Source organism: Bombus pascuorum, chromosome 5, assembly GCF_905332965.1.
Source record: "Bombus pascuorum chromosome 5, iyBomPasc1.1, whole genome shotgun sequence".
Lineage (NCBI taxonomy): Eukaryota > Metazoa > Arthropoda > Insecta > Hymenoptera > Apidae > Bombus > Bombus pascuorum.
This window is the reverse complement of record NC_083492.1, coordinates 14,816,204-14,833,260: the sequence shown is the minus strand read 5'-3', so window position 1 is coordinate 14,833,260 and position 17,057 is coordinate 14,816,204. Positions and strand designations below refer to the sequence as shown.

General features: G+C 37.0%; 1 protein-coding gene across 8 annotated transcripts in view; it reads right to left on the bottom strand.

The window, feature by feature from the left end:
* The window catches only part of LOC132906909 (teneurin-m), a 657,480-nt gene that overhangs the window by 90,493 nt on the left and 549,930 nt on the right, over positions 1-17,057 (bottom strand). For 2 of the 8 annotated variants that reach the window (XM_060959524.1, XM_060959525.1), the window contains one exon: positions 3,326-3,398. The exons of the other annotated variants lie outside the window; for them this stretch is intronic. In XM_060959524.1, the coding sequence (XP_060815507.1) occupies positions 3,326-3,398 (73 nt within the window). The remainder of the gene's footprint in view (positions 1-3,325; positions 3,399-17,057) is intronic. 8 annotated transcript variants of the gene reach the window in all.

The window sequence follows — 17,057 nt, the reverse complement described above, 5'->3', positions numbered from 1 at the left end:
AGCGGTTGATTGGTCTGTGACGAGACCACCCTGTTAGTTGTTGGAAAATAGCGTTAGCTTTCATTCCACCTTAACGAAGAGAGCCGCGATAGTTCGCTGGAAAGCTTCGACGCCGGGCGAAACGATTACGCCAACAGAAATCTGATTATCGCCTTCATTCGCTCGTGTAAAGCGAACACACTACTCAAAGTGAATCGCGTGTCGTTTATCTTCGAATAACGCAGCATTTCCATAGCAGTTGTTGTCTGCTTTTTAAATTATGCAACTCGATTGACGCTATATTTGCCTGTGTTAGACAGATATATGTGTATAAATAATAATAATAATATGATGATGATGATGATATGAAAACAACGCATTGTAATACAATACGATACAACGTCACTATTCTACTCGATCGCTCATTGACGATTTACGAATTTCTTACCATTCTACTTTCTACTTTCCTCTATTAATGATAACTGCTATGTCCCAATTATATTAAAAGCCACATTTACGTTCGATTGTAAGATGTTGTGTTGGATAGAGGACATAAGAATGTTCGATGAATTAAGTTTATAGAATAGGGTGGAAGCGAAATGTAGAGGCAAAATTTTATTATGCTACTCACGATTTCTAATAGCGAAGGAAATTTGCATTGCCATGCGACGATTGTATTTAAGCTGTTCAAATCTGAATTTGTTGAGCTGATGCAGAAATTAGTTGTATTTCAGGAATTTTTCGCGATTTCAGTAATTTATTTTCATATTGTCCGGAAGTATAAATAAAACATTCTGCATTTAAACGCGACTTTAAATGAATAAATAATTAAATAATAATAAATTATACATTCCCATTATACATTTTTCCGCATTAATCTTCAAAAACGACAATACAAACAACGGCTACTTAAGCTCATCGAACAAAAATCTGCAATTTTCCGAAAATTATTCAAATAGCTACTTCAACTAATATAGTATAATCAGGATAATTATAACTATAGGAGTTAAAGATAAACAAAGTGGGGGTTAAGTATACCAGAAAAGCGGTTTGGACATTCGTAATGGGGCTATTTTGGCTCGGTTAGCAGAAAATTGCTTCGATAAACACTGAGTAAGGACAAGTCTTTGGACTCTCCAGGTGATTCTCGTTCGGATAAACGCGGGACGGCTGCACAAACAGCTTCAGTATTCGATTTAACATAGCGAAACGTTCATGTGAAATGGTCGATTGAAAGCAGGTAAAATTCTCTATAAAGCAGGCCAGATTTAAAGAGGCTCGCCCGTTTAGCCTACAATAGCTTGTTGCGGAAGTGCTAGCTCGATTGTATTCCTTGCTCGATGTCCTCGAAAGTGGACTTTATTCGCCTTTCAACCATAACGTAGAATAATATTGCGAGAAAGACCCTGCTTTCTCAGTCACGTGGATCTAGTAACCTCTTGCAATTCTTTGCACCTAACTACGTTTCTTCATTCAATGTGTTCTTTTTTTCGAGAAGAAACAGTTAAATCTGTTATCTTGAAAGATATTCCTTTATACTTTTATTATGATATGAAACCTGTAGTATTTGTAGTATATTTATTTTATTCTTTTTTTTTGGGTATGTCAGAAAAATGAATTACAATTGGCTTGTCAGATTATTGCTAATAAAATTTTCCCCCTTCTGCTGTCTTATTTTTTATTGAATAATTTTTATTGAATGAATATTCTTGATTTCCCTAAAGAGAAACATAAAAGGGGGAATGACAAAAAGCAATTTACCTTGATTGATATTTTCGGATTCTTTTAGAATGTTTTGTAGTTATGCGGGAAACACAGCAAATATATTTGGTTTAATGGTATTGGATTTATATTGAATTTCAAAAAATTGACAATCCCGCGAACGATTACAAATTGTTTCGAAGAAGGAAATCAGCTTGCAAGCGGGATAGTACATCGAATAATCGTTCGTGTCAATTAAAAAGACATTAGGTCGTGAATTCTGACGTTCCCGAGAAACTTAAAAAGAAATCGAAGCAGGGATACGGCAAGGGCTAAGTTAAAACCGTAAAATCATTTTAACATTAAAGCGACCGGCTCAACCACATGTCGTGGGAGATGAAACTCGTTTGCGCGAACCTTGGAAAATCATTGGTCGGTGTTTAAACGACCCATAAATAAACAAGGTAACCAGATGATCGTGTGAGGATGGTTCTTAGAAAGAGAAATCCGGTACTGATGTTATATAAAATATAGGTTGAGATTATGTGATTTTCGAAGTTATTTCTATTCTTGCCACTTTCCATATGCCAAAGGGCTGAAATTAGAGTTTTTAATTTAAAATGTATGTGCTTTTGTCTTCTTATTTTCATTTATTATATATATTTCCTTATTCTATGAGTCAGAGTGATGAAGTAATGTTTTTTTTTCAGTTTATTTTGTTTTTTTTTTTTATAATTTGTCCTGAAGGACATTTGGTAAAGTGTGGTAAAAAAAAAAAATAAAAGAAAATAAAATAAAAATAAATATAGCATGTGGATGGCTACCCCCAGCGGGGTGCCATCTTCGTGTTTACTAAGTTACATCTTTTATGGATGAAGTAATGTGTAATCGTTTCATTATGTCATTCATTTATTTTTTTAGTACATGTTTTACTTCTTATTGTTTTATTGTATTTATATATTTCCATAAATATTGTTATCTATTATATGTATATTAATTAGATATTATTACTTCGATATTAATTTGTTGACGTTCAAATTTTGGACTGCTTTAAATATAGGTAATATATGATTTTCAATATTGCAGTGTAAAAAAATATAAATTATCTTTCTAATTAATTAAGTTACAGTATTTATACAAACTTTTAATATTAATTTTTCGATTATCGTATCCATACAGATTGTTGAAAGTTAAAGATTTAATGCTGAAGATATAATACATATGTTGTATAGATTATCTCACAAATTTTTAAATTCGACGTTCGATATCTTTAGAGAATTCGCGGTATTTGAAAAATGTATCATTTCCGCTCTAATATCCGCAATATTTACGCCCGATCTATAATATATTACGAAAGTAAAGATCCACATTTACCCACCATTCGAGTGTAAAATGCTAAATGAAGCGAAGAAAACTTTTGATAATATTCTTCGTTCAACGTTAATGGCTCATACTAAATTTCTTTAACATTTCAACCGATAACTTCCATATTTCCATACTTTTTTAAATCCCAATATCAAATTTTTATCAAGTAACAAATATAAAAAAATATAGGTGAAAATGTACAGAATCAGGGAAAAGATTTAAAGAAAATAAAAAACAAGAGGAAGCCTGTGAACGTATAGAATCCTTCAAATTTACTTACACGACGTCTCGTCCGTGTCTGTATTAGTGGAGCGCATCAGTGTGCATCGTATGTTAAAATCGTGTGTACGTACCTGAAACAAAAGAGAAACCATTCGTTAATTAAAAAGATGAAACATAGAAATTAACATACAATACAAGTAATATAATTACCAATTCATTCAATTTTTCTCTAACTTTGTCATAAGACATTCTCAAAACGTCCCTCGAAACTACTGCTTACTTTTCGCTAGAGTTCATTAGTGTCTATTATTATTAAAATATTATTGAAATTCTAGTTAACTAAAAAATTATTTATGCGAATGAAAAATTGCCATATCAGTTGCTACATTTTGTGAAATTTTCTGGGACAACTTTTGTTTGATTTAACATGACGAATATTCCCAGAAATGTGGATAATTATCAATAAATAAAATGTTTGACCAAACTTTGTAATTAATGATTGAATCTTGCTAAATTTAATTTTAATAAAGAAGAACTAAATTTTATCGGCTCGTAAAGATTCCAAATGAACATAGAATTTTTTTTTTCATTTTTCTTAACTTCATTCACGAATAGACTTTGTTAATAATGAAAGATATTTAGAAATGCTTTCTTTACATCTTAAATCAGACATCTCAGATCTCTTTCCTCGGCTGAGTATTTTAGATCAGAACTAAGATCAACGAAAGCTTCGAGACCACCTATATAGCTTTACTAACTTTCTTCGTCATCAACGTATTTCCAGTAAAAATGTTAAATCTCCACTATCCACGCAAAAAATGGTTGTTAAGCTTAAGTGTATTTAAGAGGCAATACGTGTTTGGGAGAGAAACTTTAAACTTTCCTCTCCCGAATCGATGACTGGACCTACCCCTGCGCTGTCACCATCAATCTTTAGGGTTGGCGAATGCTATGACGTAGGGTGACAGAGGTTCTAGTCGCCGCGCTCTCACCCCCATGACGCTGAAACTTGTGATTATTTATAGTATCTGCTAGTGATAAATAAATTTTTTATTCTTTGATATAGATATTAATTATTAGATTACGAATCTTTATTTATCTATGAAAAATTTACAGACGCAAAAATCCATAGAATGCATATAATATACATTAACATATAAAAGCCACTATACATTATAACTTTTAATACGTAAAACGAATTTTTAAATTTGTATAAGAATCCGTAATCTACTAATTGCCTGCATTCATTTATAAATTCTATTGTATCTTGTAAAGGTGAAGTTAACCAGTTTGGCTCCTGAGAGAGACTTATAATACGTACACATAAAGAAGAAACTCGCAGATTATAGAGGAGAGTCGTAATAAAAATAAGTAGGAAGAGGCACTAATTTACAAAATGACAATATGACTGTGTGCCTTGATAGCAATCGTAAGAATAATAGTAATAATATGTACTAAGACAATCTAAATCCGTATGGTGTCCGGTGGAAAGAGTTTGTGACTCATGCGAGCGAATTCTACACACCTCAGATTAAAACGCAACCCCTGGCGATGTTAATTCGTGTCTGGTTCTCCCCCATCCTACATTCAGGATGTGAACCCTCTTGCGCGTGTTGCCGTGTTGCACTTTGCGAATAACCACAATGGCGCGACAAAAAAATTCAGACGAACGCGCGTTCTCCCGCGGGTTTGCCGCGTGAAAAAGAGGGTGGCTTTTTCATTTTGCGGTAAGAGGTTCCTTCTCTACCGCGACGGAATGAAAACGGTGCAAGCCGCGCGTTAAATATTCGAGGAAGGTACTAGCGCTTTAAGAAAATATGGATCGAAAAATGAATCTTTCAAGCGAATTTAAATGTCTCTAGAAGTATTATAATACTTGTAATAACATGTATATCGTGTATAATATGTATTATGTATAACGATTTTGGAGGTGAATAGTATTAGTCGTCGAAATGTTTGGTTCCTCAATTGGTTTCCTGTTTGCATTTCGAAATATGTATCTATCTCTTAACTGACTTTCTGGGAGATTTCATCGATCACAAAAGTATGAATTTGCATGAAAATTCCAATTATAACACAACATCCCTAATATTCTGAAATATTCACCAGATGAATTTCCTTAATTATATAGAAATATAAAATTACATAAACGTTGTCAGTCAAAGCACGAGAAACCAAGCAACCCCTATCCCGATTTTTCCCTAACAAAATCACTTCACCTGAACACAGAACCTCCACTTAACGTGTAAGAGAAAACACTCGACGTGCAAAAAGTCAGAGTGCGATTATTCCGAGGCATCTCTTGTGTTAACTGGAGTCTCGAGGTCAGAGGCGGAATGAAGAGCGTGCACGCTTCAACTACGCTAGCCCCCGTGGCTCCTTTGTCTTTCGGCCGGTTTTCGGCCTCGGGTTGAACATTTCGTTGCGCGCGGGTTGCCGGGCGTAAGCGATCCTCAAGTTCGAACGACGACGAGCGCACACAATGCACCTGCTCTCGCGCAACGAGCTTCGAAAGCATCTCGAGGGCCGATGTAGCAGGTGACCGCGAGCACGTACATAACTTATCCCCCTTAAAGTGGTTCCCGTGGCAGCGTTAGCTCTGGGAATAAAGGATACCGCCCGCGGTTCTACTGGGCCAGCACAACGTAAATCAAAATTACTTCCTCGGTTAATTGGCTTTCCGGCGAACATCCACGGTTTTCGTCTCGTTCAACGATTTGCTTCCTCTTCGATTTCGGTTGAAAGATGCTGAGAAGTTGATGAGAGAAATTGGTATCTTTATTCTAATTTTTACGGGTTTGGATATTGGTTTATTTATCAAGAAGCTTGAAATGGTTGAATTATGCTGTTTAAATCAAATTCAAATTTACACGCGAAATACTCCATTTACATTAACATTCAAAATATCCAGTAAACAACACTTATTTTTGAAATATAAAAATTTGTAAGAAATTGTAATCTAAATTCTAATCTTTCCTATCATCTTAGTCTCCACTTGATTCTCATTTTATCTTTAAATCTTTCTATCAATCATTCTCACATTCCGTAAACAAGTCACATAACGAAAGGTGTAAAGAAAGAAATGAAAATGACAAATCCCTCTTAAAATAAAAGTCGAAATCTCTCTTGAAACGAAGGTATTTCTTTCCCATGAAATTTCAAACATTTCGATAAAGAATCATTTGCATAACAGTAATAACGGTGATGCAGAGAATCATATACCCAGGGGGTTTGTTTTTCCCAAGTGAATCACGAGCCGCATTATTCAGGAACAAGGTTGCGATTGTTCGTTAAAAAGTATTTAGAGAAGTTTCGCCGGTATTATTTTCTCATGGTCGTGGATCGGATACGTCTTCAAGAGAAGGATCGACCCTCCCACGAATGACTCGACCCTCCGGCGAAGGTCATTACTAGCAGGTAGAATGACGGGTACCTCGACGAATTATCATGATCGTGGCTCGCCTCGAGATCGCTAATCGATTCGCGTAACAGTCTAATCCGAACCGCAATGACTCATGCCACGGACCGATAATTACAGGCCGAAAAGGGATCGTTAGTTCACGGGAAATTGCGAGGATAGAAGAGCTGCCATTCCACAGAAATTGCCCTTGGGTTTCGCATCAGTTTTGCCACTCTCTTTTAAAACACATACCTTTTCGGTGACGTACTACGTTTTTCGTGTAATTGCAGATATTAAGTTTACGATTAAATATAATACTGTAGGATCTTATACTACAATTAGTTTATTTACAATAAATGAATTAAACAGATGTTGATTAAACAGGAAACGATAGTTGTTTAACCTGAACTAATCACAATAACGTATTATAATTAAGACAACTAGATAGTTAATTTGCAACTCTCGTCACCACGAATCCAACGCTTTCTCGGCAACGAAATTCGCACTCTCTAACTTCCCGATTTACACTATCTGACTTCTCGACTAACACTGCTGTTAATTCGTTTATGTCCCTTAGCAACCCCTTGTCTTTTGTCTTAGCCTCATCTTTTTTGTTTTAGCCCCACCATGCACATGTTTCGCAACCATTTGTTTATAATTCGCCCGATACCCCCCAGGTCCCTCGTCCACGATACTACAAATATTATAACTGGTAAATTACTTAAAGTATTTACTCAGAGTAAGCGTATACATAATATTGAATCATTTTGTTCGATCGTTTCATTAAAAACCAAATAATGATATATGATAAAATTAAATTCCCATAAGTGACATTTCTTCCTCATGTAACTAAAATTTTTTAGCTTCGATTATGATACTGTGTATTTATAGAAAGATTGATACAGACTGAAACATCTCTCGCTAGAAGCTTCGAATTATTTTCAATATTTGCGTGCGCACACGTACAGTGAGGCTTCTAGCGAGAGAATCACCCTGTATAATCACAACATTTCATTCCTTTGCATCGCTAATAGCCCATGCAAGCGTTTGATGCGACTATGAACAACAAAAAAGATGGAAGAGAAAACTAAAAGTAAAGGAAATGAGGTGGTTCTTAGCACGACACCTGTTGAATACGCGTGCACGCGTATATAATCTACCTGTTCCTGGAGGATCGACAATTACTTCATCGTCGCGTGGAGCATCGTGTGCATCGAGCGTCGAACAGAATGACCGGCTTGTCTTTCAGTGGCGATAGCGATCTGACAAACCATCGGACGATGTTGCGGACAAGAACGCGCTTTCGAAGCGACGTCATATATATCAAACGATCGATATTTAACGCGTGAGAATGCCGATGAAACGAAAGCTATAGTCCCGTTTATCCTCGTTCCGGCAGCTATCAAGGTCAGGCGTGATCCTGCCACGTCATATATCATCGTTACCAGGCCGGAATACCAGTTAAGGGTTAAAAGCTGCCTTTATCAATCCTGAACCGAGCCCCCGGCTCTTTCTCATACGTCTATCGTCTCCTCCGGTCGGACGTGCATTTCCATTAATCCTCCCCGATGCTATAAGCAGAGTTTTAAAGCTACGAGGATCACTGTCTTCGCCAGATATTTTGACAGTGAAGAAACGATGCTCGTGTTAAGGGATATTGGGCGAGAGTGCTTTGGTTTGAGGTTAAATGGCAAGGTTGTTAGAGTAGGTGTGTTTGGAATGATGTTTGCCAGTGATTACAATTGGCATATTTAACATAAATTATAGTATGCTATAGAATATTTAACTGAAATTATATTGGACTAAGTAATAAATTCGTTCATCTTTCACTACGTATGGATTACAAAAGATGTTATAAAAATTATTACGAGCATGTAAGAAATATATCTGAACTTTTTGATAGAAGATATTTATAGAGGAACTTTATGCAGGATTTATAGAGGAACGAAATAACTTAACTCGTTGATTGGATAGATTTTATCATTTTTCTTTGATAAAATGTAGATAATCTTATGACCAACCTAATAGAATATTATTGAATCTTTTCTCTTAAGTTTGGTGCTATTGTATTTCTTCGACAAATTAGCGTCGCGAGTACTATTACTAAAATATCGTAAAAGGTTTCTGATTGCACAATACAGTAACAAAGTAGCAATTTCTTTCACAAAAAGAAGCATCAGGTTAGCGAAAGTATCACAGTTCTATTTACCTTCTTTCTTACCCCACCCCGAGTATCGAACCGCTTCCTGGGGGCGCATGAAGTATACACAACTCCCTCCAACGATAAGAAACAGGACGCAGTTCAATATTTGAGTAGCTCGTGTTTAAATCCCCTGTCGGGGTCGGAATCGGAAACGACCCCCCGCATAGTGACGAAAGCAAATTATAGGTAAGCTCTCGATACAAATCCTAGCTTGACCTCGCAATTGCATTGACGCTGGCTGACCGATGATGACGACGGTTCAACGTCTGCCTAATGGACGTACTAATCGACGTTAATTCGACGACAAGCCGTACGAAGGCACGTAACCGTTTAAACGAGGCTTATTGACAAGCTACGTACTTACGAACGCGAACAATCCTTCTGTTTGTTAACTGACAATAAGATTAAATGCGTCCCTTGATTTCTCGTATTGACAAACCACCCAGTTTTTTATTGATTTTCTAATTGTTCGTTGATTGGCTATTTCACGACGATTGTTTATAGAATGTTTATGAAATGCTTTCAATTTTAAATCGAAATTTTGAGGTATCGGCTGTAACGCGTAGGTGTACTACATCCGTCCTGTTTCTATATTCATTGTACGAACGGAGAAAACAAGATGAATACACGTTACGATATAAATGATCAATGTTTGGCGAAATTTTTGGTAGTCTCGTTGAGATTCCATGGTAATTATTCTTTCGTTTTTCTCTAATAAAGTAAAATTCCTCCTCCTCAATTCGTATCCACCACGTCTCACGATCGTTGCTTTAACCGATTCTGGTACTCGTGTTATTTAACTTTCAATCGTAATTCCATTTATCGTAATCGGTTGATAATTTGATTTATCGCATCTTAGCTGTATAAAACCAAAGGCGCTGCAATATTTTTGAACGAGAGTGTACACCTTTTTAACCTAACGAGGCACCACGGATATAGTCACATACCATGCAACCGTGCGAAGAACAAAGAATGTCCCTTATATACACGATCCCGAAAATATCTTCACGTATTTAGGTCACGTCAGTTATGGTCGGTAATCGCGTTGCGTGCATACGTTTCAACAATGAAACCGACGATCTCCGGGAAAAAGAGAGGAATCCGTTTAGTCACGGTATCCGAGTGTCCTTTTCGATGAAAAAGAGCGGCCAGCCGTGTTAGAAAGGACGTCGCTTTATCCGTAGCCAGGTTTATAGGCAGTTTGATGGATATAAAAGTACCACTTTCATCCTCCATGGGTCTCTTTACCGGCGCGACACACGACCGATCCACTCTCTCTCGTCAGAGTCTCCGTAATCGGTTTTGCGAAGCATCGCGTGGCATCTGCTTGCGAGATTAGCGCACGCGATCGGACCACTCTGCTTCCTGAAAAATTTATGAGCAAACCCAGGCAACAAAAAGAGAGAATTGAACGACCGCTGTCCCTTCTAATACGTAACTGCGGTGTATCACTTGCGAAAATCTCGTTGCGTAGTTCGATGATCGATACACATCGCTATAGGGATGTCGTTTATTAAACAACCGAGAAAGTGATTTCAGTAATGTCAGTTGCGGTATAAATTATACTATTTTCGATCAACAGTGTAAATCGATAACTATAGTATATGTATATAGTTTTGCTATATAATTCTGACCAATGTCGTGAATTAAAAATTATGTTATCATTCAACAACGTTTTCCCACCAATTGTAAAGGTAGAAAGTACACCAAATGTAAAACATCGGACAGATTTACACCGAGCTCTTTCCAAAACACCACGACTAATTGCTTTATCCCGTTTCCAACCGAGAAAGTGATTTCAGTAATGTCAGTTGCGGTATAAATTATACTATTTTCGATCAACAGTGTAAATTGATAACTATAGTATATGTATATAGTTTTGCTATATAATTTTGACCAATGTTGTGAATTAAAAATTATGTTATTATTCAACAACGTTTCCCCACCAATTGTAAAGGTAGAAAGTACACCAAATGTAAAACATCGGACAGATTTACACCGAGCTCTTTCCAAAACACCACGACTAATTGCTTTATCCCGCTTCCAACTCTCGTCAAGCTTATTCCCTTCGAAGAAACGCGTACGCGGTGCTAATTACCGCGACGATGGCCCTAAGAAAAATAGTCGGGAAGCTGCTTGGCTCTTTTCGTCGCGCTGTACAACTGTCTCGACTCCAATGCGATGGAGCGTTAAAACGGTGGAAGAATAGAAGAAAAAGAAGGCGAAAAGGAAAGGAAGGAGGTCGATATGTTGAAAAAAGAGGGTGAGGCCATCCTCTTGGTTCTCAACGGCAATCGTTACGTACGATTTTCCACGCGAGTCCCGAAATAAAAGGAGCAACCTTTCGTCGCAACCCTTTCACCCATGGTTTGATATTCCGCTCTTTCGGATGTTCGGGAGAGCTGAAAAAAAAAAGCTCTATAGTTCTTTCATCCAGTTCTCCGTCGACGGGACGAAAACGAAAATTGTCGAACGCCCCATTTGCAGCGGTGTTTCCGTAAATAGCTAATGGCTCGAGAACGCTGTTGAACGCTCGGTGTCGTGTTTCTTCCGAGCCAAGCCCTAAACTAACAGATCTAACTTCTCTCTCTCCCTTGTGAACGTGCTTTTCCTATAATTTGTCTTTCCCCTCTTGCTCTTGAGTTTCCGATGCGATTCTTTTGTACACGTGACTGTTATTCGAAACACGACACTCGGAGCAGTCTAAATTGTTACGTCATGTTCAAAGTTCCTTGGTGGTCCTCCGATGTATCAGGATTCAGGTTCAGGTTTGAGAGGGTTGCGATGAATTATTGAGAGCTTGTGCTGTTACTGGTTAATTGATAGTTTTCTTAATGTATTGTAACGTGACATTTTGTGAAAGAAAGGCGAAGAAGCTTGAATATCTTTTGTAAAAGCTGATATAGATCGAATTCATTTTTGGAGGTTGCAACTTGTATCCTTTTTAAGCTGTTCATAGGATTGGAATTATATATATATATTACATAATTGATATTACATAAATGTGAATTAAGTGGCTGATGAAAACAAGAAAGGGAAAAGATATAAAAGATATTCATAGAAAAAGAAAAGATACGAGTGCTTGGGATAGTTTTTCTGGAGTTTATTTCAGGCTATAGACTTCTGAACTTCAAACCAGAAAGATAAATTTAAGTTATCGATATGATATATCTCTTAGAGGAGATTTTCTTATCGGAAGTTATAAAAGTTGTTCTTACGAAGCATTCTCATTATGCAATATTTATTAATGATCAATAACTTCTTGTCAACTAAACGCAATATTTTCGGAGCCCGAGATGTATATAATACATATAGGTTGGAACGATTTCGTTATCGTTGACAGGAGACATAAATCCCAAAATTCTCAGGCGTCAGCAAGGGAAGAGAGGGGGAAAATATAGCGCACACATCGTAGATTGTTTGTTTTAAAGTCGTAAAGTCTAGCAAAGCCGCGTCGAAATCTAGAATCGTAAAAATACGCTATCTGGAGGCTCAAACAGTAGAGAAAGCTATAACATTCTCGGTCATAAAATTCAAGTACTACTTTCCGTTTTCAACAATCAAAACTGTCAGAAAATTCTTTGGACGAACTTCAATGGGACGAGATATAGCAAATTTGTCAATTTTGTGTGTTGAACCATAAATTTACGCCTTGTTTGCAGCACGATGGTGGTAGTTTCGATTTCAATTCATCTAACCTATCATTGCTTTTACTTGCCAGTCTTCGATCTAAGATCAATTTTGTTAAGATTGGTTGTGCGTGTCGTATTATTTCACCGACAGGTAACCGTAAAATACGTTTCTAACGTCGTGATACATCGTAACTAGTAAAACGTTACACGAACCTCAAAACAAGCAGAGATAGCAATTAAATAAACACTCTCGCACGATTCAAACATTTTCATTCAAAACTAAACCGATGCTAATCATATAAATCCGAGACTGAAGCGGTAAAAGCACGTTCACGAAGGCAGCACTTTAAATTCTCCGAGTTGGATCGTTCACTGGAACATCCTCGAGGACAAAGTGGTTCTTCTGGCTCGTTAAAAAAGGAGAACGGCCCGCAGAAAGGTGAGAATGGCCATGTACACAGGTCGCTAGCTATCGATTGGTTGCATCGTGCCTGACCAGAACACGATGTCCCAATTTTCGTGGTACAAAAGAGAGGATGCACGTGTGGATAGGCAGAGCACAGCATAGCCAACAGCTTTTCGTGTTCTTCGATCGACCTCGAGCAGACGTCGAGCAAAATATAGATAAAGAGGGAGAACAGACGCGAAATATCACAGAAGGTGTCTTTCCCTTTCCTCCTTTCCACTGTAGAAAAATAATACGTACCCGTTTTCGGAGATCACGATGGTCGATCTCTTTGATCTGTCAGAGGCACCTGGCACCACGGAAACTCTGTCATTCGTAATAATAACTCGACCTTCCATGAGAAGTCTCTTTGGGGGTCCTAGCTTATCTCCGGTTGCATCTTATTGCGAGATTTCGTACATTGTCTCGTCTTCTCTTTTCTTTCTTTTTTTTTAACGTTCGTGCTGCTTCCTGTTCAGGTTATACGTAGCCCCTCCAGTTTTATCCGCTTTCTTCTCGGTGAACATCTGTCTGACTTACTTCGTAAGCTCAAAGTGTTGGAAAATGCGCTACGAGCATGATAGTATGCTACTTATTTGAAATTCATTTGCACCGATGAGATTTTATTTAGAATATCTGAACTACATTTCACTTACAAGAATGAAATTTTATTTACTGTCAATAGCTGATTGTTGAGATTATAACTGAATTTCTATTATCCAAACATTAATAAGCTCCAATTACACGAATGCTTAAGATGTGAACAACGGAACAATGCTTTTTCTCTTTCAATATTCACATTTTTCCTTGTTTAAAAGTTGTTTAAATTTTACAATACAAGTTATTCATCGTTCTATCGTCACTTATTTAAATAATGCTATTATATATTCCACTAGCGTCCGTCTTTTTCGGGCTTAATACAGATATTATCAACGAACTGGTAATTCATTGTATAATTGCCAGGCCATTACAGTTGCATCAATCAGGCTTTGGATCGAGAGTGAGAGAGAGTGAGAGAGAACGGTTTAGCCCCCTGGAGCTGATCTGGGGCAGGCTTTCTCCGAACATAATTATTAACCTTAATTAGAGAGCAGATATATCTGCAGTTGCCGCGCATTTCTGTTTTCATTACAGGTCACGATCATCTCTAGATCAGTGCCTGACAGTTCGAGAGAAATAATTAAAAGTATTAGGCGAATGAAAACTCAACTGAAACGAATAACCGTGTTTATTTTGCAAAATTAGCTTGAACTATGGTATTCATTTTTAAACAGTAATTGGATTTTATACAGTTAGGCGAATGAATCATGATCAAGCGTGATTAAATACGGATAGGATATTTCTAAACGAAAAATAGAATCTATTATTAAAGCAAATTTTCTGATCGAGCTTTTCAATTAAGTCTCGAAGGATTACTGCTGAACCAAAGTAGATTAACGTACGGTGGATGCTCCTATTACGGATTACCCGGAGCCCTTACAGCAGAAACGAATTTCATACAAAATGGTGACTCAATGGATGATACGACGTTAAGAAAATTTCATTTATATTTTCATTTCATCTCATTCGCTATATCGATGATACCAGGTTTCTTTTACTTTGTCTATTTTCTTCCTTGAAAGTTTTAAGTTTCGAGTTAGAGGGATAGAAAACTAAAATATATTCTTCTTCTCTTTTCACATCGGTTTTTACAGATGTAAAAGTGTATCTGCAAAAGGATTACAGGATGTTTAAAAAATTCATGAAGTTGTGAAAAAATTTGCAAACTCTGCTGGGTTAAAATTTCAAAATTGCAATATAAAACTGGGTTTACTGAAACTCTCCTGAGAGTTGGAAATGAGACTTCTTTCGTACGCCAAAAAAAAAAAAAAAAAAAAAAAAAAAAGACACCGAAGGAAGATGTTTCCTATTGGTACAACATCCCTACAATATTTTTCTTTCACCTAAAGTCTAAAAATTCGGAATTTAATGTAATACGAGAATGAAACAGAGAAATTGTTTGAAAAGAGAATTTCTATAAACGATTTTATTAAAAAATCTTGCTAGAAACTCCACGGTACGTCGTCATATATCAAAAACGTATCAAAATGTATCATAAAATCTCTCAGAATGTTTCATGCGGCGATATTTCAGTCCAAATGAAATTATTTCAGAATGACAAATTATTTTCTCTTTTAGTAGAAACGCTGCTTGTTTATAATACAGTTAGAGCATTAAGCAGAAGCGTGTTTAACACGAAACCTCGCTGAAGCAACAAAAAACTATGCCAGCTCTCGTGACACGTAACGGTTAATAAGCTTTTCCAAGGGAAAAAATTTTCTCCGATTTAACGCGAATTGTTTCGAATCGAACAAACACCGAGTACTTTGCTTGTAATCGATGTTTTAAATCGGAATTAATTAACTAGAGCGTTAAGAGTGAAGTGCACGAAGCATCGAGGATAGTTGATCTTCAATCTTGGATGTTATAGGATAACGTTCGAGGAGCATGTCGAAACTCATAACTTTGATATTAATTATCCTATCCTGCGATATTCATCGACGATCGTGATCGATCATGAAGAAAGGATGATCGTTACGGGTCACTTATTACAACGCGATGATTCGCAACTTGAAATCGGATTCTTAAGTATTCTTACAGGTATCTTTTTTTTTTCCTATACTGCCAGTTACAAAATTGTACTGATTATGGTCGTTAAGAATGGCTGTATGGTGCTAATACGTATGACTGTTAATTAGTAATGTACACGTTTATTTGTTTAATCCTCTTTACTTCTCCCCACTTATTTTTTAAATATTTGAAAGTGAAAAAACTCTCTGCTGAGATTCCAATTTTTTAGTTGCGACGACAAAAATTTTAATCTTGATAAATATTCATCCACAGTCTTTTTATTAATATTATTCGTTTCTATGATTCACGAATCGAAAGTTCTTCCCAGTTTTTTGTACAATCTGTGAATTTTCCGTAAGGTAAAGTAACGTCTTATAAAAAATAGGCAAGCGACCGGATACTTTTGAACGGTAGCGTAGTCGCGTTGTCGAGTATTTTAATAAAAACGCCGTTATTCGGTCTAAATTGTTATAGAGTGCGAGGCGTCGCGCGTAATTCACGGTAGCGGCTATATTTTCTCCGATTACATCGCGGAACGTCGCTTTTACTTTCGCCCTCCGACGTTCTTCCACGTGTTTCACGCGTTCTCCTTGCCCTCAAGCTGCGACCGTTTAAAATGCATCGCAGACGCGACGCTTTCGGCGATATTACAGCGACGAGATAACGGCGTCGCGTGCACCATCATCTCTCGAAACGTTGATGGCGAGTTTAACGTCAGAGTACAAGTCGTAAGAGGATAAAATAGTTTGTTTTTCTCGTTTTAACGATCAACGGAAATTGCACTGATGTTTTCGAATCAATGAAATTAAATAAAAAAGAATCATTCCATCGAATTTTTCGATTTTAAGCCGCAATGATATAATAAAAAAACTGTTAAAGACTCGAACAGTAAAAATTAATTCTGCTGGCTTCTTCGAGTCATTTTCGATCCAATTTTATTTATCATCGTAAAATTGAAACAATGAACTTGCTATATATTCTTTTGAGATGTAAAAATCTCCATAGTTTGTACTCAAATCGATCAAGCTACAAATGAAAAACTAAAGGAAACATACAATCGAAATACTCTGTATCATAAAAAAAAAAAAAAAGAAATTAAAAATGGTAGCAAGAAGCAAGGAAACAACATCGCATTGAATCAGCCAGAAGCCAGTGACAAACGTTCGAACGAAGCTTCCTCTAGCTTCGTGTCTCCTACCTAGCGTGTATAACTGCTGTTATACACACGCATACACAGCCATGTAATTAACGTAATATTATTGACGACTTTTTAATGAAATAAAGCGCGCGCGACAGGAAATTAAGCGTCTCTCTTTTGACGCGTCTCTTTCTCCGCCTTCCTCCGGTTTCACCCCCCATTCTCTTCTTCCGTCGTGATTTTCTCCTTGTTTCGTGCAGTCTGCTTGCCTCCTTCCCCTGTGTTGCATGGTGTTAGCCACCCGTCTGCACGTTTGGTTACGGGGAAAATATCGCAACACCGGCTCGCACCGAACGAAGTAT